The sequence below is a fragment of the Clupea harengus genome, chromosome 17, assembly GCF_900700415.2.
Source record: "Clupea harengus chromosome 17, Ch_v2.0.2, whole genome shotgun sequence".
NCBI lineage: Eukaryota > Metazoa > Chordata > Actinopteri > Clupeiformes > Clupeidae > Clupea > Clupea harengus.
Window position 1 is genome coordinate 27,151,035 of NC_045168.1, and position 20,000 is coordinate 27,171,034.

The 20,000-nt window shown below is 44.9% G+C and overlaps 5 protein-coding genes across 7 annotated transcripts in view; 3 read left to right on the top strand and 2 right to left on the bottom strand.

Annotated features, from left to right (window-relative positions):
- LOC116224369 (alpha-protein kinase 1-like) overlaps positions 1–3,077 on the top strand; it is a 10,944-nt gene extending 7,867 nt beyond the window's left edge. The window contains exon 9 of the mRNA XM_031583738.2: positions 2,883–3,077. Within this exon, the coding sequence (XP_031439598.1) occupies positions 2,883–3,077 (195 nt within the window). The remainder of the gene's footprint in view (positions 1–2,882) is intronic.
- A 350-nt stretch (positions 3,078–3,427) lies between these two features.
- On the bottom strand, positions 3,428–4,799 carry LOC116224370 (leucine-rich repeat-containing protein 31-like). Its single transcript, XM_031583739.2, has 3 exons — positions 4,465–4,799; positions 3,660–3,809; positions 3,428–3,483 (listed from the first exon to the last, which is right to left on the bottom strand). Exons 1-3 carry the CDS (start codon positions 4,709–4,711, stop codon positions 3,428–3,430), a joined length of 453 nt encoding a protein of 150 aa, XP_031439599.1. The 5' UTR covers positions 4,712–4,799.
- Positions 4,800–5,594: 795 nt separating this feature from the next.
- Positions 5,595–10,744, bottom strand: LOC116224371 (ski-like protein). Its single transcript, XM_031583740.2, has 6 exons — positions 10,444–10,744; positions 10,250–10,338; positions 9,760–9,941; positions 9,318–9,553; positions 7,978–8,172; positions 5,595–7,151 (listed from the first exon to the last, which is right to left on the bottom strand). Exons 1-6 carry the CDS (start codon positions 10,480–10,482, stop codon positions 6,921–6,923), a joined length of 972 nt encoding a protein of 323 aa, XP_031439600.1. The 5' UTR covers positions 10,483–10,744; the 3' UTR covers positions 5,595–6,920.
- Positions 10,745–11,619: 875 nt separating this feature from the next.
- On the top strand, positions 11,620–19,157 carry si:ch211-230g15.5 (polyhomeotic-like protein 3). 3 transcript variants are annotated; one of them, XM_031584197.1, is made up of 10 exons: positions 11,620–11,741; positions 11,956–12,208; positions 12,420–13,363; positions 13,519–13,672; positions 13,767–14,041; positions 14,184–14,337; positions 16,179–16,293; positions 17,035–17,125; positions 17,509–17,773; positions 18,022–19,157. In XM_031584197.1, exons 3-10 carry the CDS (start codon positions 12,503–12,505, stop codon positions 18,174–18,176), a joined length of 2,070 nt encoding a protein of 689 aa, XP_031440057.1. In that variant the 5' UTR covers positions 11,620–11,741; positions 11,956–12,208; positions 12,420–12,502; the 3' UTR covers positions 18,177–19,157. The 3 variants fall into 3 exon arrangements, with proteins under 3 accessions (XP_031440057.1, XP_031440058.1, XP_042566206.1); XM_031584198.1 differs by having other exon boundaries at positions 13,788–14,041; XM_042710272.1 differs by lacking the exon at positions 11,620–11,741 and having other exon boundaries at positions 11,876–12,208.
- A 72-nt stretch (positions 19,158–19,229) lies between these two features.
- Positions 19,230–20,000, top strand: part of cldn11b (claudin 11b) — a 3,125-nt gene continuing 2,354 nt past the window's right edge. Inside the window, exon 1 of the mRNA XM_012821313.3 lies at positions 19,230–20,000. This exon is cut by the window's right edge and continues 543 nt beyond it. The gene's annotated coding sequence lies outside the window, so the exon portion shown is untranslated.

The window sequence follows — 20,000 nt, forward strand, 5'->3', positions numbered from 1 at the left end:
AATATTGTAGAAGAACTAAGTTGGAATCATCAGTTGTGTTATTCAAGTGAGCTCATGCTTTAAAAAAAAAAATTACATTTGTTATGTTTTTGTTATTCTATTTTTACCTCATTTTTTTACCTCATTACATTGCAAATTGTTTTACTGATTCATTGCTTCCCATAACAAACATGTAATGGGTAGGCAACAAAAGCCATTTTGTTCAAAATACATGACATTCACTAGAATAAATGGTTAGGAATAAAAGCTTTTCACTGATTTATAATTGTTTGAGTAGGCACACATTCAGGAGCATCTGAAAGCATGCAGTTTGAATTGAAATTTAGCAGTCTGCCATTATTGCAGTACTAGAGATTTGTTTGCTATTTGGGACACGTCAGTTAAAAAGAAGTAACACAACTCTCATTCTCACTATCTGCCAGGCTATTCACTATGCAATTGTATGCTTCTGTCCGACTGCTAGCAATTAGCTTGTTAGTTTTAAACATAAACTGTAGTGCCTCTTGTAGGTAATGTTCATGCAATACACCTTTGACACGTTTTACAACAACGGGTTTGTTTTTCTGGTACTTACAGTGCATGTTCAGAAATATTAAGACCTCTTTTTTTTACATTTTGTTTATGTTGTAGCCTGATGCTAAAATCGTTTACATAATTTTTTGTCCTTCATCAAATCTATACCTTTACCCATAATGACAAGTGAAAATAGGATTATTTTGCTAATTTATGAAAAGAAAAAAAACGAAATATCATATTGACTGTGTATTGAGACACTTTTGAGTAGTGCCCCCCCATCGTCATCGTCTTTGAGATGTTTTCTAAACTGACTGAACTTCTGACTGAAGTCCACCTGTGGTAAATCCAACTGAGTGACATGATTTGGAAGGCACATACCTGTTCTATATAGGAACTGCCTGCAGGGCTAAGATCTGGGAGGGGCCATCAAATAAAATGTTGCCATACTGAAGGATCCTAAGAACACAATGGCCTCCAAAATTATTAAATGGAAGTTCTGAACAACCAGGCCTTGATAAGAGAGGGACCAAGAACCCGATGGTCACTCTGGCTGAGCTCCAGAGGTCCTGTGCGGAGATAGGATACACTTCCAGGAGGGCTTTATGGCGAGTGGCTAGACGGAAGCCTCTCCTTAGTGGAAAGACACAGGAAAGCCCGCTTAGAGTTTGCCAAAAGCACTTGAAAGACTCAGAGTGGAAACAGATTCTCTGGTCTGATGAAACGAAGATTGAACTGTTTGGCCTCAATTCTAAGCAACACGTCCGGCGGAACCAGGCACCGAACATCACTACCCAATACCACCTCAACAGCGTAGCATGGTGGTGGCAGCATCATGCTGTGGGGGTGTTTTTTCTGTAGCAGGAACTGGTCCAAAGGAAAACCTGGTCCAAAGTGCTCGGGACCCACCTTCCAAGAGGACATTGACTCTAAGCACACAGTCAAGACAATGCAGTAGTGGCTTAGGGATGTCTCTGTGAATGTCCTTGAGTGGCCCAGCCAGAGCCTTGACCTGAACCCAATCGATCATCGCTGAAGGGACCTAAAAATGTCTGTGCACCGATGGTCCTTCCCATTCCACCTGACAGAGCCTGAGAGGATCTGCTGATTGCAGAAAATCCCCAAATCCAGGTGGGCTTGCGCGCCTGTGGCGTCATACCCAAGAAGACTCGAGGCTATAATCGCTGTCAAAGGTGCTTTAACTAAGTACCGAGTAAAGGGTCTTAAAACATATGTCAAGGTGAGTTATTTTAGTTTTTCCTTTTTAATACATTTGTGAAAAGTTCTATAAATCCTGTTTACGCCTTATGGGGGTCATTATGGGGTATTTGAGTATAGATTGATGAGGCAAAAGATGAGGCTGATGGTGCTGAATGATTTTCATATACATAATCCTGCATGGATTCTTTATGGATTCTTTAGCTAAACAATGACATGGCTAAACGTGTGTGTGGTGTGTGTGTGTGTGTGGTGTGTTGTGTGTGTGTGTGTGTGTGTGTGTGTGTGTGTGGTTTGTGTGTGTGTGAGTGTGTGTGTGTGCTGTGTGTGCGTGTGTGTGTGGTGTGTGTGTGTGTGTTGTGTGTGTGTGTGTTTGTTGTGTGTGTGTGTGTTTGTTTGTTTTGTGTGTGTGTGTGTGTGTGTGTGGTGTGTGTTGTGTGTGTGTGTGTTGTGTGTGTGTGTGGTGTGTGTGTGTGTGTGTGTGTGTTGTGTGTTGTGTGTTGTGTGTGTGGTGTGTGTGTGTTGTGTGTGTGTGGTGTGTGTGTGTGTGTGTGTGTGTGTTGTGTGTTGTGTTGTTGTGTGTGTGTGTGTGTGTGTGTTGTGTGTGTGTGTGTGTGTGTTGTGTGTGTGTGTTGTGTGTGTGTGTGTGGTGTGTGTGTGGTGTGTGTGTGTGTGTTGTGTGTGTGTGTGTGTGTGTGTGTGGTGTGTGTGTGTTGTGTGTGTGTGTGTGTGTGTGGTGTGTGTGTGTGTGTGTGTGTGTGTGTGTCTGTCTTACCGAGGATGCATAGATCATCCTGTTCAAGGCCACACATGTGTAGTGTTAGTGACCTCAGTCCATGAGCAGCATTCAATGAGGAGAACAGTTCCCTCACCCCGCCGGTTGCAATCCTATTGCATGAAAGATCGAGATCCTCTAGATTTGTCATCAAAGGAAGGGCCTGGCCTGATTCATAACAATAACACCAGTGTGATCATTAGTGTAAACAGATATATATATATAGAATTGGTATACGCTTGTTATATGAACACTTCATTTCAGTTGCTGATGAAGGATTTAAAATCAAACGTACATCTATCGAATTTACTCTCATACATAACTTATGGAAGAAATCTCTTTTTTATCAGCTGTGTTTTCCTCCTCACCCACCCAGTGCCTTAATATCAGCATCAGTGAGCTGGCAGTCTACCAGGCGAAGCTCCCTGATCATGCAGCCGTAACGGAGCTGGCTGGTGAGGCTCCGCAGGCCGGCCCCCCCCACCCCTGCGTTCCAGGACAGGTCGACAATCTCCAGCAGAGGGACAGAGTCCAGGCTTTCCCCTGTGACATCAGCAGTAGCCCTTATTAGTATGAACTCAGGAAGTGTAAACAACGCTTCTCTTGTTTGTTGATCTTTGTTTTTAAAGCTTTGTTCAAGAATAAAAAGAATAGGTTTGGGGTTAAATGAAAAGAACTTGTTTGTGATAGGGAAGCCTATTGATTTAATGCCTTTCATTTATACACATGCCTAATACAATTTCAAACAATAACATAACATCAGACTCAGCCTAAAACAGGATACGTGACATGGATATATCTGTCTCACCGAGTGCTGTTAGGTCCTGGGCCGTTAACCTGCAGCCACACAGTCTCAGACCTCTCAGCTTTCCAACGTGCTGCAGGTGAAAGGTCAACGCCTTCAGTGATCCTCCTACGAGGTCATTCCAAGAAGAGGTCTAACTCCTCTAACTGGGTCAGGAAGGTCAACAAAGTGGCTGAGTGGATACAGAAGGAGAAGGCAGGTAAGTGGGAAGTGATAAGATAAGTTGATCCAATACCGGCTTTAAACCGGATTCGCTTAGAGGGTGAGTAAACAGTATGAGGAGGGTGTAAAGGGAAAAGTGGATCAGGGATTGATTACTATCCCAGGAGATTGCTGTAGGATGCTCACCCAGCTCTAGCACATCCGTGGCTGTGAGGTCACAGTGGCTGAGGCTGAGGGTCTGGCTATCTGGTTTCTTCCCCAACTTCTCCACAAACTGCTTCACACGACCCCAGCCCACCACAGACCCAACCTCCGTATCCACAGAGTCCGTGTTTTCTGTGGCACATTCATTTGTGTCCGTGAGTGTGTGTGATTTGTACTCACATGGATTCATTTGTGCAGTTCCTTCCCCCCTCATGGCTACTGTCAGCTGTGAGACCTTATATAGACAGGTATGTGCCTTTCCAAATCATGTCCAATCAGTTGGGTTTACCACAGGTGGACTTCAATCAGAAGTTCAGTCAGTTTAGAAACATCTCAAAGACGATGATGATGGGGGGCACCTGAGCTCAAAGTGTCTCAATACAAAGTCAATGTGATATTTCGTTTTTTTTTCTTTTCAATAAATTAGCAAAATAATCTATTTTCACTTTGTCATTATGGGGTAAAGGGTATAGATTGATGAATTGCGTTAGTTCTGTCACAAAGACACTTCACAGCGTCCCCATTACGGGAGTTTTGACCTCCTCATTCTTCTGTACCAAGGTTACTCTTTAACTTGGAATGACCCACTGCACCACCACACCTCTAACTGCTATTTTATAAACTCATGATATGCACGTTAGCTTAGCTTAGGTAAAGGACATAAACTTTACAAAATTCTAACAGCCAACAGTTGTCAGTTTATTAGGTCTATGTTGAATGACAGGCATGTTAGACTACAGCCCAACCCTGCAGGTGGGAGGCCTGTGTCTCTGTAAGTTAAGCTCACCTGCTCCTGACTCTGTGTTCTTCCCCTCAGAGTTATCTGATTCCTTCATCTCTGGGATGCCTCCATTTTTCCTGTCATTGTTCTCCCCGGGCTTGAAGAGGAAGCCAACAGGTTTCTGTCGCCGCTCTGTGAAGGAGGTCTTCCTTCGGATCTGGTTCATGATCAGGTCTATAGCAGACCTTTTCTGAGAACCATCCCGGCTACGTTGGGCGTCTACAGAAATATTAATGAAAGGTTTTTGTTCCATAGGCAATGTTATTAACTTGCTTGGGAATTTGTTAGTATCAATACAGTAGTCTATTCACTTTAACATACCTGATGGTTCCATGCTTTTGCACAGAGGCTGCGAGATAAAGGTTGCTTTATAATGCCCAAGGAGTGAACAACACAGTTAGGTAAATTATTGACAAACTTCACTGCCTTACATCCAGTAAATTTAGTTAATATTCGAACACTAGTCTTATTTGTAATTTATATGAATACTTTAATGGGCATAATAATTGCATAATGATTCGCTCTGAACGGATATGTACTCGTATCCTGCTTCTCAGAATGGAAACAGGATGTTGTTCCCCCCAGAAATCAATTTGATACTCTCTCTCTCTTACTATCCGGTTTTAAAAAGCGCATATTCTACCGCAGTTCTTCCACTCTGTCTTTTCGTATCTGACATCAATTTAAACAGGCTATATGTATGGCAAGTACATCAAAATGGTGTTTCTGAGCTGACAACTTATAGCATCATTCTTTTAGTATCCCAAACCTGGAATAGTGATCCCGGAAATACAGTCTGTGCCTACTTTGAAACCAACGCGAATGACTAAAAGAATAGATTTCGCCTTTTTAAGAAATGACACTTCACATGAGCTAATCGTTGACACAAGAACTATTGACTACAGTTGATACCGAGCGACAAATTATTTGAAATCCATGTAGAGACAGAGTTGGGTCGATCCGCAATGGCTTGGTATGCTAGACTTGATGAATAAGCAGGCAGAACAAGACACGAGACAGCCAGGTGATGTCCCACCGGTAGGCGTGTTCGAAATGTACTGCGATGAGATTTACTACCCCAATATGCAGGGCCTCACGTTATTCTGCAGCGGAGCAATAACCACATAACAGATCAGTGGTGATAATATGTCTTTGTTAATTACAAGAGGAGGTAGGAAATAAGTGTACAATCCAAACTCAAACAAAAAAGTTCGACAGTGATTTGGAAAATAATTTAACCAGGCTATATGTATGGCAAGTACATAAATACAAAGATTAACCATTTTTAATTGTCTTTAGCCATGCATAATGCTCATATGAAACAAAACCCCCTACAATATTTGAAGCAGCATAAACCAAGTTACAGGATAGAGACTATGGATAAACATAAATGACATTAAATATTGATGCAATAGGATGGTAACACTTATAAAACATGAACTTTCACCTGACTTACATCTGAGGTAGCTACACTTTTAGCAGCTAAAGTGTCATAAGAATAAATGACGTTGATTGTCAAAGAGAGGGCAATACAGATAACTGATGGGACGGGTCTTTATAAGAGTGCTGAAATTCTCTTTCCAACTCTTTTAAATAAGACACATTTAGACCAACACGTCTGAAATTATAAATCACCTTGGGACTTTATAAAATTGTAAACAGGGAAAAGAAGTTTTTAAAAACAACGTTTTCTTAAAAGACATTTCAAATCCAAAGTTGTTTCAAACACAATTGTTTAAAGAATAGGTCCAAATCCATCTAAAGTTTTAAGTCTGCTTAAGCTTTTGTATTTCAGTAAACATGACTCATACATACATTTAAAATGTACATTCAAACATACATACATACATAAAATATAAATGTATATTAGGAACACATTAAGTACACGTTCAATAACACATACAATGTCCTGTTTTTATGATCTGTTAATGAACAATAAATAATTCAATATAATATTTACAGTGTCATATACTTTCTCTGTAATTCTGGCTGTTTTGTTTTTCAAAGTTATTAAAATATCAGATCTCATTTTTGCAGTAGATAAAGCACAAATGAGCCTGGTGATTATGACATGATATCCATACATCTTTACTTCTATACATATCCTTTCAAACTCTAACCTTTCATTTCAGAGATAATGATTCTTTATCAATTTCCAAAGCATAACAGTTGTATACAATGTATGTATTTGATTTAATTAAATGTATTATCAAGTTATTATCAGTCAAAGAACAGTAGAAACAAACCAATACACAATTGTAAAAATTGCCCTGTCATATTTGCCAGTTAGGACATCAGAGAAAGAACTAGTGTGTTTTTCAGGCTGATCTCATTTTTGGCATCAGACTATTATGGTTAGAAGATCTTTTCTGGTGACGGTAGCACCAAGTCACATCTCCAGTAGTGTCTGGCGGTTTCTATGTTTCTCAGTGTAATTCTGCGAGGCTGCTGCTCCGAGGTTGCTAGGGGGTCCTGGGTGTCTGTGGGTCGTTACTGGGCGGTGTCAGGAGGGGCAGTTCTGGGGTGTCTGGGGTGTCTGGGCCGTCTGGGCCTCGGGAGCCCCTCATCTGGTGCTGGAGCTCTGCGATGGTGCGCTCCAGTTTCTCCCTGGCGTGGCGCTCCCGACGCAGCTCCTCCTGGAGCTCTTCACGGTCCTCTTCAGCGCGATCCAGCCTCATGCGGAGCTCGAGCAGCTACACACACACACACACAGAGAGACACACAGTATGGCTTAGTCAAAAGGAAACATCATGTCAGGCAGACAGGATGTGGCAGCACACTGACTCTGACAGGTGGAAACACAAACAGCAGGGGGCACTAAGCAACAACCCTGGAAAAAAAAAAAAAGAAAAAAAAAAGCGAGACGGGTTGGGGAGGAGAGGTCTCCAAGGCCACAGCTGCTGGGAGACCAAACAAAACAATCTATCCAGAGAGCCAGCAGACTCGTGGAGCCACATGCAGAGGCATTTAGGAGACAGACTCTAAAAAACGAACTTTGGAAGAGTCTGGACTCTGCGAGAGAGAGAGAGAGAGAGAGAGAGAGAGAGAGAGAGAGAGAAAAAAAGATGGCTCTCGTGTTCTTTCCACCGTTACCAAACGGCTGTATTTTGTTTGATTTTGTGTGGCTGACTACGGAACAGATTAACATGCAGTTACTCTAGTTAATCTGTGCCAGGCCCAGCAGCATATTTGTTCTACTGCTCTTGTAACAGACCTATCCTGACTACACCGCAGTTCCTCCGTGGCACCACGACAGCTTTCACTTTGGCACCCACAGAATGGACCCAAACCAAAGAAAAAGATTCCTATCCTATTCCTGCCCCACAGAAACTGTAAAAATGTAAAAAAAATGTCATTTTTCTTCCTTTCTTTAATCATTTCTTCACTATGACCTATTTTAAGACAAAACCCCCCCATTGTTTTCCATGTTACTGTGTTGCCCATCTCCCCTGCTCTGCTCTGGTCTGGTCTGGTCTGCACTGGTCTGGTCTGGTCTGGTCTGTGCTGTGATAGGCTTACCTCGGCGGAGTAATGGCTGTCTGGCAGCGCCTCGGCGCCATCTGCTCTGTGTGTGGAGGTGTGCTGACGGAGGAGCTCCAGACAGCTCCCCGGCCGCCGCCGCTGTCTCAGAACGTGCTCAGTCTGCGCCGCCTCCAGCCTGCCCTGCGGGTCGCACTGCTCTGCCACCTCAGCCTGACGCAACACCTCCAGCTCCTAGTCACAGGACAGGGGAGGGAGAGACAGGGAGAGAGAGAGAGAGAGAGAGAGAGAGAGAGAGAGAGAGAGAGAGAGGGAGAGACAGGGAGAGAGAGAGAGAGAGAGAGAGAGAGAGAGAGACAGGGAGGAGAGAAAAAAAACAAGAAGGGGGGGGATGGTGAGTTTGTGAGCAAGATGAAGCAGTGTCTCACACAAAGCCACACTCAGACATGCATAATCATATGAGCACACGAGCACATGCACACACACAAACACACACAGGCACACAGGGAAACTGCAGAAAGGGGAGGACAACACACAAGTGTGTGTAGTGTTCAGGTGTGTGTAGTGTTCAGGTATCAACACAAGTGTGTGTAGTGTGTGTAGTGTTCAGGTGTGTGTAGTGTTCAGGTATCAACACACAAGTGTGTGTAGTGTTCATGTATTAACATAAGTGTGTGTAGTGTTCATGTATTAACACAAGTGTGTGTGTAGTGTTCAGGTATCAACACAAGTGTGTGTGTGTAGTGTTCAGGTATTAGCACAAGTGTGTGTGTGTAGTGTTCAGGTATCAACACAAGTGTGTGTGTGTAGTGTTCAGGTATTAGCACAAGTGTGTGTAGTGTTCAGGTATCAACACAAGTGTGTGTAGTGTTCAGGTGTGTGTAGTGTTCAGGTATTACCACAAGTGTGTGTAGTGTATTAACACAAGTGTGTGTAGTGTATTAACACAAGTGTGTGTAGTGTACAGGTATTAAGTGTGTGTAGTGTTCAGGTATTAACACAAGTGTGTGTGTGTGTGTTCAGGTATTAACACAAGTGTGTGTGTGTGTGTTCAGGTATTAACACAAGTGTGTGTAGTGTATTAACACAAGTGTGTGTAGTGTTGTAGTGTACAGGTATTAACACAAGTGTGTGTAGTGTATTAACACAAGTGTGTGTAGTGTTGTAGTGTTCAGGTATTAGCACAAGTGTGTGTAGTGTTCAGGTATTAACACAAGTGTGTGTAGTGTATTAACACAAGTGTGTGTAGTGTTGTAGTGTACAGGTATTAACACAAGTGTGTGTAGTGTATTAACACAAGTGTGTGTAGTGTTGTAGTGTTCAGGTATTAACTATTCTCTGAGCCAGCGCTCCTTGAGGAACAGACCCTCTCCACACACCTTCTCTAGCTGCTTCTGCTTGTGCAGGGTGGTCTGGAGCCTCTGCTGCTGGGCGGTGTACAGCTGGAGCACCTCCATCACCATGCTGTCCCTGCTGTCCTCCCCGCCCCCGCCCCCACCCCCGCCAACACTCTTCCCACGCAGCGACGTCGTTTCTATGGAGATACTCTCTGCCAGCTCCTTGTCTGGGCATCCCCCGCGTGATTGGACGGCAGGCCCATTGCTTGGCAGAAGCTCTGTGACAGAGAAGGGGGGGGCGTTAGAGACAGAAGTCAGTGCAGAAAAATTGGGGGGGGGGCAAATTCACCAATGTGCCCAAAGATACTACACAACACCAGCTAGTGTAAATCTGCTCTCTAACACACACATATGCATCTGCTCCCTCAGGGAAAACCAAGAAAAGGACACATAGATGTACAAATACATGTGGCTTTAGACTAACCAGTTGTAGTTGGCATCTTGCAAATGGAGCTTTTCTCATCCAGAGAATGTTGTTTATTCTCAGGGCTAAGGATAGCTCGGAGCATCTCAACACTCAGAAGACCCCCTTCTTCTACAAGTCCAAATTCAGGAACCAGAGCTGGGTTGAGACCATTAAGCTTATTCTGCATATACAACAGCAAACTGGAAAGAGAACGACAAAGAGCAGAGATTATGATCATCATAAACCACAGCATGTACAGACGGCTCATAGTAGACCAAGATGGTGGCAATTCGTCTGGAATGCATATTATATAGCAATAATATTGGAAAAAAAGAGCTTAACATTTCTACTGTACTGTATATATTTGTAAAACAGAAATAGCTGATTATAAAACAATGTTTTATAATTACACAATTAACAGTCTAAGCTACTAACAACATTCTGTTTATTCAAGAACTGGGGCACAAAGATCACAGGCAGTCACATGAAAATCAGGTTTGAGCAGTACCTGTGCTGCATGATGTCAAGGTGGCTTGGGTTGCCTTTCATGTGGGGATAGAGCTGGCTGTCAAGGGCAAAGACAGGCTGAGGCGCTGCCTGAACAGGAGGAGACAAAGCACAAACGAGACGAAGCGTTAGAGGCGTGGGAAAAGCGCTAACGGTGGAGAAGTGCGGTCAGTGTCGGGGAGACAGTTGTCATACCTTTCCATCTGCGTCTGTCTCAACATGCTCCTCCCTCATGGAACCCAGATCTAACTCAATCTTGGGTTTGGCAGCGTCCTGAAGTACACACACACACACACACACACACACACAAAGACAGACAGACAGAGATTTAAAAAATGTCTGGTGTATAAAGGTGACAATTATGGCATTTCAAAAAGACCTTGACATTCTGGTTCTACTGTAGTTGCTTTTATTCTAAGGCATTTCATTTCCTTGAACAGATGACCAGACAGACAGAGACACAGACGGAGAGAGAGACAGACAGACAGGCAGACACACAGACGGAAAGAGAGAGAGAGAGAGAGAGACAGACAGGCAGGCACACAGACGGAAAGAGAGAGAGAGAGAGACAGACAGGAAGACACACAGACGGAAAGAGAGAGAGAGACAGACAGACAGGCAGACACACAGACGGAAAGAGAGAGAGAGAGAGACAGACAGACAGGCAGACACACAGACGGAAAGAGAGAGAGAGAGACAGACAGGCAGACACACAGACGGAAAGAGAGAGAGAGAGACAGACAGACAGGCAGACACACAGACGGAAAGAGAGAGAGACAGACAGACAGACACACAGACGGAAAGAGAGAGAGACAGACAGACAGACACACAGACGGAAAGAGAGAGAGAGAGACAGACAAAGTGATATAAATAGTACAGTCTGTGCAATGGGCAAGTATAGCCAGTAAAAGAGTAAAAAGATAAAAAGATGGACAGTGGGATGGAAAAATTAAGAGCTGAGAAGTTGACCAGTTCCTCTTCTGAGATATCATATTGTCACGTTGTTCTTGCGCCATTGTGTGAGACCTTTGATACAGTCTCAGTTATGTCGATATTATTGGACGTAGCATAAAAGGGCCGTTTACTTCCTTGTTTCAGTTCGTTTCCTCCCTCTCAGAGAGATCTTTGCTTTTCGGTCTTAGTCACATGTCAACAGTGCAGTCAAAATGTTACAGAAACGTTTAGAGGATGCTCCCAAGAAGCATCGTGAATAGTCATGTGTCCCGGGAAGCCAGACCAAATGTATTTTCTTCTCCTGATAATATTTTGTCTCCCTTTGAGCAAATCAAGCACCTCTTTCGTGGTTCGCTTGCCTGTAGCTTCTCTTTGCACACTCCACTCCGTAACTTCATAACTCTTCACTCTGTCTTCTGTACCTGTGTGTTTCTGTGCTGCCATTCTCCTTGGGCTAGCAGCTGATCTTAACCTCTGCAGTGCGGCCTGAGCTGCCTGTCCTGTCCTCCTCTTCCTCTTCTCGATTTTCCTCCTCACAGGTGAGCTGTGGTCGGTGTGGAGTTGTGTGTGATTTGACTGAGGAAAAAAAGGTTGTTCTGCTTTGGGCAGGACTCAATATCTGAGGATGTGTTAGAGAGGAACTGTGTTTAGGGATGTGCCATTCTGCACTGTACTGTACTCAAGGAGTATTCTGGTTAAAGAGTGACTCGGGTGCTGACGTCTGTCCCTTCCCCCCTCTCTCGTCGTCTGTAGCTCCAGAGCCTGACCCTGCGTCCACCTCCGCCAGGAACCTTGACAATCCCGCCAAATCTCCCGCTGAAGGCCTCGGCCACAGTCCCGCCGTCAGCGGTGCCTCGCCTGAGGGCCCCCGTCGTCCCCCTGAGGCTCAGCCAGTCTCCCTCCTGCCATGGAAGAGAGGCATGTAAAGTTGGGGATAGCAGCCCTACCTCTCCCCAAGCAGGTGCAAAGAGCCCACCTGTGCGCCACCTCACCGTGCCGCCTCCATGTACGTCACTGGCCCTCTGCGCACTCACTCCGTTAATCATACGCTGTAAACATGGTCGATAAGGTTTTATGTTAAAGACAAAGACATTTTCTCATTTGAATGTTAATAAACAAAGTGGTACCATGTATACGTAGGATTTCATTCTATAGTACAACATATATATATATATCCATTTTGTTTTTCACAAAAATGCATTGCTTTCTCATTTCAGCCCTGTACAGCCCAATCCAATCCCACGCATTGGCCAAGCACAAAGCCAGCAGCCCCGGCAACCTTAAACGCTCTCACAGCCTGATGAGTTCCCAGCAGCCAGCCAGTCTCCAGAACCACACCCCGCCCAGCAGTCCCCAGGGTCCCACGCCAAAGAAGCCCTTACCAGAGTCGCTGCGCTGCCCCTCCGCCCAGAGCCTGCTCACTCAAGCAGCGTCCTCCTTCTCCGCCTCCAGCCCGTATACCACCACAGAGAGGACCCAGACCACTAGCGCCACTCACGCCACTCACGCCACTCACGCCAGTCATGCCACCTCCCCGACTTTAGCCTTACCCCTGGGGAGCTCAAACCCCACGTCAGAGCGCTCCCTCTTGGCCTCGAAACAGCTGTTGAAGATCGCTCTGTCCTCAGCCTCTGTTCAGATGGCCTGCAGCCAGTCCAAGATGGCTGCCATCATCACGCCATCTCGAGATTACATCCAGTCCAAGCCACTATCCCCCATGTTCTCCCGACCTGTCAAACCAGACTGCCAAGGCCACTCCCCGCAGAGAAGCCTGAGCCAGCCACTCAACCAGCTTTCCCCCTCGTCCACTCAGATCCCTTCAGTCTCGACCACCACACCAAAAATCCCTTCCCCGCTCCCTTCACCTCAGAGACCCTGCCCGCCCTCCCCAATCCTCCCCCCTGGATTCCCCAGCGGCCCCCAGAAACCTCCAAAATCACCCGTGGCTTTATGCAACCCAACACCTCCCGTCGAGAGGGTGCCACAAGAGCAGAAGCACGTGCCAGGGATGGAGGGGAAGGGAACACACACGGTGGAGGAGAGACTGACGCCTGTGGGCCAGCTTTTGAAGACAACCATACTAGACAAAGCTGCCACTCTGACGACGAACTCACAGACTCTGAGCTCTGCGCCCGCAGAAAAAGCTTTAGACTTCACCTTAGTAAGTTTTAATCTTCTTGATGTTTGCTTAAATGATCATGGCTTGCTTCTATCTAGCAAATGAACTCTGTCATCAAGTTAGCTGGACTGGAGTTTTTTGCTTTTTTTGTGCTTTTTGTTATGTCTATTGACTGGTGTCTTGTCTGGTTTTTGAAGTCTGAGGCACCTTGCTCAGGAGAATCCCAGGGCAGAGCCTCTGTGAAGAGTACACAGCAGAAGACCCTTCCACCACCTACAGCTTCGCCTCAAGCACTGGGGCATCATGGAGACCAGTGCGAGGACCTCTCCACTCAATCAGACAACCACTCAGGTACATGCGTCTCATACATTTGAGTCTTATGCACTTGCGTGTTTACTCTTGCGCACTAAAGTAAATGCTCTTTGTTGCCTGGTCCTCAATGCAGTTCTCTCCCCTGGGTTTGCAGCTGTCTCCAGCCTCTCGTCAGACCTGTCCCCCATCCAGTCCTCGGTGGTCCCACCACCATCTGATGACCCCCTGGTACCCAGTGGCTCTCCCTCACCCTTCACACCCCTGCTGGGACAGAACCCCAGTCCTTCCCCCTTATCCAGCTCCACAACAGTACCAGAGAACCAGGAGAAGCCAGAAGCCACAAAGACGGTCATTCTAACCCACTTGGTTGATGGCTTCATAATTCAAGAAGGACTCCAGCCTTTCCCGGTGTGGTTCCATTTAAAATAATGTTTGATTCTCTGATGAAATACGTTTCTCATAACCTTTCTGAATGCATACAATCACTAAAGAGCCACCCTTACCCACTGGCTAGTCATATGTGACTGACCTCAGTTCTTCATCTCCTCAGGTGATTCGGTCATCCCTGATGGTCAAGCAGTCGGAACAAGGGCCTGAAAGTGCCACGAATGGACTGAAAGATCCAGAACCTTTCGACTGCACGGACTCAATGGAACCAGCAGAGAATTCCTCTGACACAGACGCAGATGTGGGGCCACATGACAGTGAGTAAAGTATAGGCAGATTAAGGCTGGGTTGCACCAACATGGATTAACTCTTAAACTAGGTTTAAACCAGGTTTGTCTTTTAATCCAGTTGCACCAAACTTTAAACCTAGTTTAACCTTAGTTTACAAATCTGTTGCACCAGTCATTTTAAACCTAGTCTAAACCTGGATTAGCATTTATTTTTAAACCACCCCTGGAGGAGGTTTATCTCTGTTTTATTGACAACAAATTATAGCCTACTTTCGTCATTTTTGTCACGTTATTGCTGCAACTAACGGCGTTGGACAGAGTGATAACTTACTTGGGGTGACAGCAATTATTGTAACCTGCTATTCATAATATTTACACCCTATTTACCTGTTCACAGTCACAGCAGTACATAATCAACACAACGATTATAAGCTAGCGACGTCAACTAGTTCGTAGTAACTTACTTGCAGCTTCTGTGGCTGTACTGTCATTTAATACGCCGTCATCGTCGTAGGGGTTGGGGAGGGGGAAATCTGCTGCAGGATCGTATCTATTATCTTCTTTGACAGAGGATCCGTAGTCATTGGTGGTGGTCCTCCGCCAGTTTGAAATTGACCGCCGCATCTTTTTTGGCTTTAGCCTTGAGGTTTTTCCAGTAGGCTTTCAGTTGTGCCCTGTCCCTCGTCTCTTTGATACGGATAGAGCCATTGAAGCGCTCAGCTAACTGGACCCAGTTCCTCTCCTTCTTCTCTAGTGTACTGCTGTCAGTCCTCATATCCTCAATTGTAACCCCAACTCCTCCATCAACTCGGTCAGCAACATCTTTTCAAATGTTGAAAAGTTTGACCCTTTTTGACGTGGCATAATAGCTAGCTAGCTGGCTAAAGTAACTGTGTTTATTAGCTATAGCCGCTGTAGGCTAAACGGTAACTAACGGTATCAGTAACGGCATTTATTCAACAAGCAGCTAGTTTAGGAAAAAGAGCGGATGCATTTATTTAGGGCTATTTAGTTCCGTATTTGTTAAACATACATTGTGAATTTGTTTACATTTCGTCGGAATCCATCATGGCGGACATTGAACATAAACTAATCCTGTTTTAACCCAGGTTTAAACTAGTTTAACTAATCCAGGGTTAAAAGTAAGATGTGCAACACAACTCTGATTAATTATAAACCAGTTTAAACCTGGATTTACTAAACCTAGATTAACTCTAAACCAGGATTAATTTAATCCATGTTGGTGCAACCCAGCCTAAGTATTAAAGAATTAAAATCCTGACACATTAGAGGATTACAGTAGATGTTTATTCAGCTCTGTCACAATCACACTGAAAATGAAAATATCTCTTAAAGTATCACAGGTGTTATACAGTGTGGGTGCTAGGTTCTTAACTCCAGTGTGAGCATAGCTAAAATAAATGGTTATTGGTACCATACTTATGTACCAGAAAAATGAAATGTAGTACTCTTCAGAAGAAAGGTAGGTTCTTGTGGGTCGTCCATGTCCGTTTTAGGACTCCACCTTGGGACATATTAGTGTGAGCATTTCCAGTGAAGCTGTCTTCTAAGCTGTCTATTCCCCCGGCCTGCTCTTCTCCCCTCCTCCCTTTCTGTGAGGGGGACGGCAGTGGTATAGGAGGTAGAGAAGTCGTTTAGTAATCAGAAGGTTGCTAGTTCGATTCCCTGTCGAAGTGTCCTTGAGCAAGACACTGAACCCCTAATTGCTCCTGATGTGCAGTGTGCCATCAGTGTAAATGTAAAATGTGTATACATCGTAAGTCGCACATATGTAAGTCGCTTTGGATAAAAGCGTCTGCTAAATGACTAAATGTAAATGTAATGTAAATGTCTCTTGCCCTCCATAGATGGACTTGAAGAGGGCCAGCCGGTGATGCTCCAGTGTGAGCTCTGCAAGAGAAGTGGCCCCTCTCACTCGTTCGTCCGCTCCAAGCGCTTCTGCTCCAGCTCCTGTTCCCGGCGGTAAGGCTCACGCTAACCAAGCGATCCCCCTTTTAAAACCACTGTGATGGCATGGGCTTGTGCAATAGGCTTGCTTTGTGTGCTTTGGATTTGTACCTGTCGTGAGGGAACATGGCATTGCAAAGCATCCCCAATCTCACACCTGGGCTAATTCCAGCCCTGTGTTGAGTAAGGGCAGCGAGACCATGAAGATGAGAATAGGACAGGGCTTGGCTGTGTCACAGGCATGTCTATGGAACAGGCTCCTTCCTCGGCTGCAACAGCAGATCACAGCAGTGAAAGCCACAGAGCAAGCTGCACTCAGACATGCACCCGAACGCATGCACTCATCTAGTGCTCTTAAGTGCATTTTAAAGTGGCTGTTCAAGTACATTTTGTGCACAGTAGAACATCCGGAAGAAAAGGAAACGGGTCAGCCAGCGAGGTGATCTTCAAAGGGTATAGACTGTGGCACTGCTGTGGCGTGTGTGTGTCTAGTGTGTCCTGTCCTTTGGTGCATGCATGCATGAACGCACACATTCACACGGTAACTGTAACAGGATGTGGTCAGAGGTTCTCTCGACATCAGGGGGGCTCACCAGGTAGTGTTCTCGGTGCCTCTTCATTCTTGAGCCTGTTCAAATGGAGCGCGACTGCATGTACTGTACAACCTACAAGCCTCACACAAAACTGCCAAATAGTAACGATCACACCTCTCCCCACCCCTTTCCTGTCTTTTTTTTTTGCTCTTGTTTTTCACAGGTTCAGTCAAAACAAACGGTTCCGTCCTGTCAGGCGCAGTGGGAGTCAAGATGGCCAGCGCAGCCCGGGACTCAAAGAGTCCACCTATGAGGTCAGTCTTGGGCTGATACTTTGATACTCTAATATAATGGCCTGTCATGGTTGTGATCACGAGCACGGAGTTAGACAGGGCATCTACTGTATATATCTGAGAAAGTCTGCTTTGGATACTGACTTGTGCCCTGCGTTCTCAGCTTTTCAGTTAAGTATGCTCCAGAAACCTGCTGTCCCCTAGATAGATAGTTTTTAGGATCATAGAGTAACCTTATCACAGTGGATCACATGGATCTAGTTCTGCATGATTTCTGCTTCGGTTTTAGCATTTAGATTTTGTGTTTAGTGTGTTTTAGAACAGCTGTTAACAATCAGTTGGCAGCTCTACCATCCTCACAGCAGCCCTTTTCTCCAGCGACTCCTCCGTGTCTCATTACTTAGGGTCAGTCGGGCGCCACTGAACACTGGAGAGTCCAGCCGCCCAAAGGGGACGAGGAGGAGGCCGCTGCCCCCATGAAGACTCGCCTGCGCCGGCACACGGAGCTGGAGCGCGAGCGCGAGACCCAGACCAGGGACGTGTCCGAGGAGGCCAGGAGAGACCCGCTGTCTCCCGAGGACCCAGCCACCTCCCCAGACCAGTCCTCTCGGCCCCGGCCTGCCGAGTGGACTGTGGACCAAGTGTGGGAATTCATATCCAGCTTGCCAGGTTGGTTAGCGATCCGTGCAACACTGAACCGGTTTGTCTCCCAACGCCTAGCTAGTAAGCCAAACCAAACCAGTAAGAAACCAGTGTGGCCTTCAAATGGGTCGACTCTTAAGCAGGCCTTGCAATGACCTACATGAACACGAGAGAGATTAGGATCTCGTATGAGCTCAAGCACATTGAGCCTGTTTGAGGTTTTTTTTTTGTCCACTCAGCATGTAAAACACACACATTTCCTCCTTTGGTCTTAGGCTGTCAGGAGATTGCGGAGTCCTTCCGAGCTCAGGAGATTGACGGGCAGGCCCTGCTCCTGCTGACAGAGGATCACCTGATGAGCGCCATGAACGTCAAGCTGGGGCCCGCGCTCAAGATCTGCGCCCGCATCAACTCACTGAAGGAGCACTGAGAGGCAGGGGGGGGGGGGGGGGGGGAGAGAGAAAGAGAGGGGGATGAAGCCAGGAGCAGAAAGGAGAGAAAAGATAGGGAGACAGATGTGAAATTTCATACAGCGAGAAAATCCCATATAGCCCAGAGCACTAGCCAATAGAACAGAGCCATTTTGTACACTTTCAAATGATTGAGAGATTGAGTTGAATTCGTCAGAGACAAATTATTGTATGTGTGTTTACAAAAAAAAAATCAACCGTTAGACGCAAAAATGAAATGACCTGTGTATTTAGCATCTGTGTGGAAGCATGATAGCAATACATGGTCAGTATCCGTACACATATACAAGATCTACACAGTCATACTAGGAGGGGTTTTTGTGTCTACTTTTTGTATGGGGTCTTATAATAAGGGTTGTTTTTTATATTTTGGACTGAGAAGAATGGACCATTCCCTGTGTTACAGAGCAACGGCTGAGGTGAAAGGCAGTGGTTAGTTGAAAGCATGTCCCCTTTCGAGATCTTTTCTTATTGTACTGTATATATGTACATGTCATAACATTGCAGTGTTTTTTGTGTGTACAAAGTTCCAATTGTTTTAAGAAGGATTTGTAATATTTAATATATTTGTTTTTGAGGCTGTGGAAGGTACAACAACACATGCGTATATATGGGTGTTTTACAGGGGAAAGATTAACAATACTGTGTTAAGATTAGACAAAAATGAATTTTATTAATCATTTATACTGTGCAAACCAAGCCTAAGATGTTATTGGATTTTAAACCCTTTTAAAGGCATATAAGCTTGAACAGTTTTGTTTTCTGAAAACAGGGCACAGGCGATGGTGTCCTCTGAGACCTTAAAGCAGTCATTTTACCGATGCCTAACCGATGAGGCATTTTATAGTGTAGTATCATGTCAAAGGGTGTTTGTCATTGTCACATGACCTTTTCCGTGCCACTTTAAGTATTTAATTAAACAGACATTTTGTTACCTATGATCATACTGTTGGTATTTATGAGCCATTTACTGTGTTCACCGTTTTTAGTATGGATTTTATAGATTTCCCTAAATACTAATACCAACAGGGCATTCAACATGAGGTGTGTGCAGGTACAGATAGGATGCATTACCAAAGGAGAAATGCTACATCCGACGTTATAGAAAAGGACATGCATTTTTGGAAATGGTATTTCCAGTAGCCCTCGTTAGCATTCAATCTCTGGACTGAGTCATCAAGTATATGGCCTGGCACCCTAGGATAATTCATACCACCCCTTGTAAGATAATGCCTCCATAAACCTTCATTTTGTCAGAAGCGCTGCAACATCCTTGATCTCAGGTCATATGCGTTGATTACAAAGTCTGTTAGTTCTCTTGGTGTAAGTATATGTTTTATGCGTCTATCTTGCACAAGATTAAACGTGCATAGAATACGCGTGACATCAGGCAAATCGTATTTACATGAGCCTCCTTTGGTCGCAGACGTTATTATTATGGACGTTGCAGATTAGGTTTAGTGTGACTGACTGGGGACCACCAGATGGCAGTCGTGTCCAAAACGTTTACTATTACTTCGACGAATTCTTGTTTACTTTAGGGGAAATGTAAAATGTAATTACATACAATTAACGTATACTGTTCATGTATAAAGGGTGGGCAGTCTCCCATTGCTTTCTGTGAAATACAGAAACATAATATTGTTTACGCGGCATTCTAATTCATTACAATGTAGGTTACTTTTGAAAGTATATGGGGTTATAGGAAGGGGGGCATTGACAAAATGTTTTAGATTTTCTGCATTGTTCTGATAGGCTGAAACTTTGCTGGTTTGAGACAAGCT

Excerpts from the sequence above, each read along its gene's own strand:
- LOC116224370 (XM_031583739.2), bottom strand. The coding sequence starts at position 4,711 with ATGGAACAAAAACCTTTCATTAATATTTCTGTAGACGCCCAACGTAGC. Across the intron at positions 3,810-4,464 it reads GAACACAGAGTCAGGAGCAG|AAAACACGGACTCTGTGGAT; the intron begins GTGAGCTTAACT and ends AATGTGCCACAG. Across the intron at positions 3,484-3,659 it reads CACGGATGTGCTAGAGCTGG|CCACTTTGTTGACCTTCCTG; the intron begins GTGAGCATCCTA and ends GTATCCACTCAG.
- LOC116224371 (XM_031583740.2), bottom strand. The coding sequence starts at position 10,482 with ATGAGGGAGGAGCATGTTGAGACAGACGCAGATGGAAAG. Across the intron at positions 10,339-10,443 it reads AGACAGACGCAGATGGAAAG|GCAGCGCCTCAGCCTGTCTT; the intron begins GTATGACAACTG and ends CCTCCTGTTCAG. Across the intron at positions 9,554-9,759 it reads CAAGATGCCAACTACAACTG|AGCTTCTGCCAAGCAATGGG; the intron begins GTTAGTCTAAAG and ends TCTCTGTCACAG.
- si:ch211-230g15.5 (XM_031584197.1), top strand. The coding sequence starts at position 12,503 with ATGAGTTCCCAGCAGCCAGCCAGTCTCCAGAACCACACCCCGCCCAGC. Across the intron at positions 13,364-13,518 it reads AAGCTTTAGACTTCACCTTA|TCTGAGGCACCTTGCTCAGG; the intron begins GTAAGTTTTAAT and ends TGGTTTTTGAAG. Across the intron at positions 17,774-18,021 it reads ATTCATATCCAGCTTGCCAG|GCTGTCAGGAGATTGCGGAG; the intron begins GTTGGTTAGCGA and ends CTTTGGTCTTAG.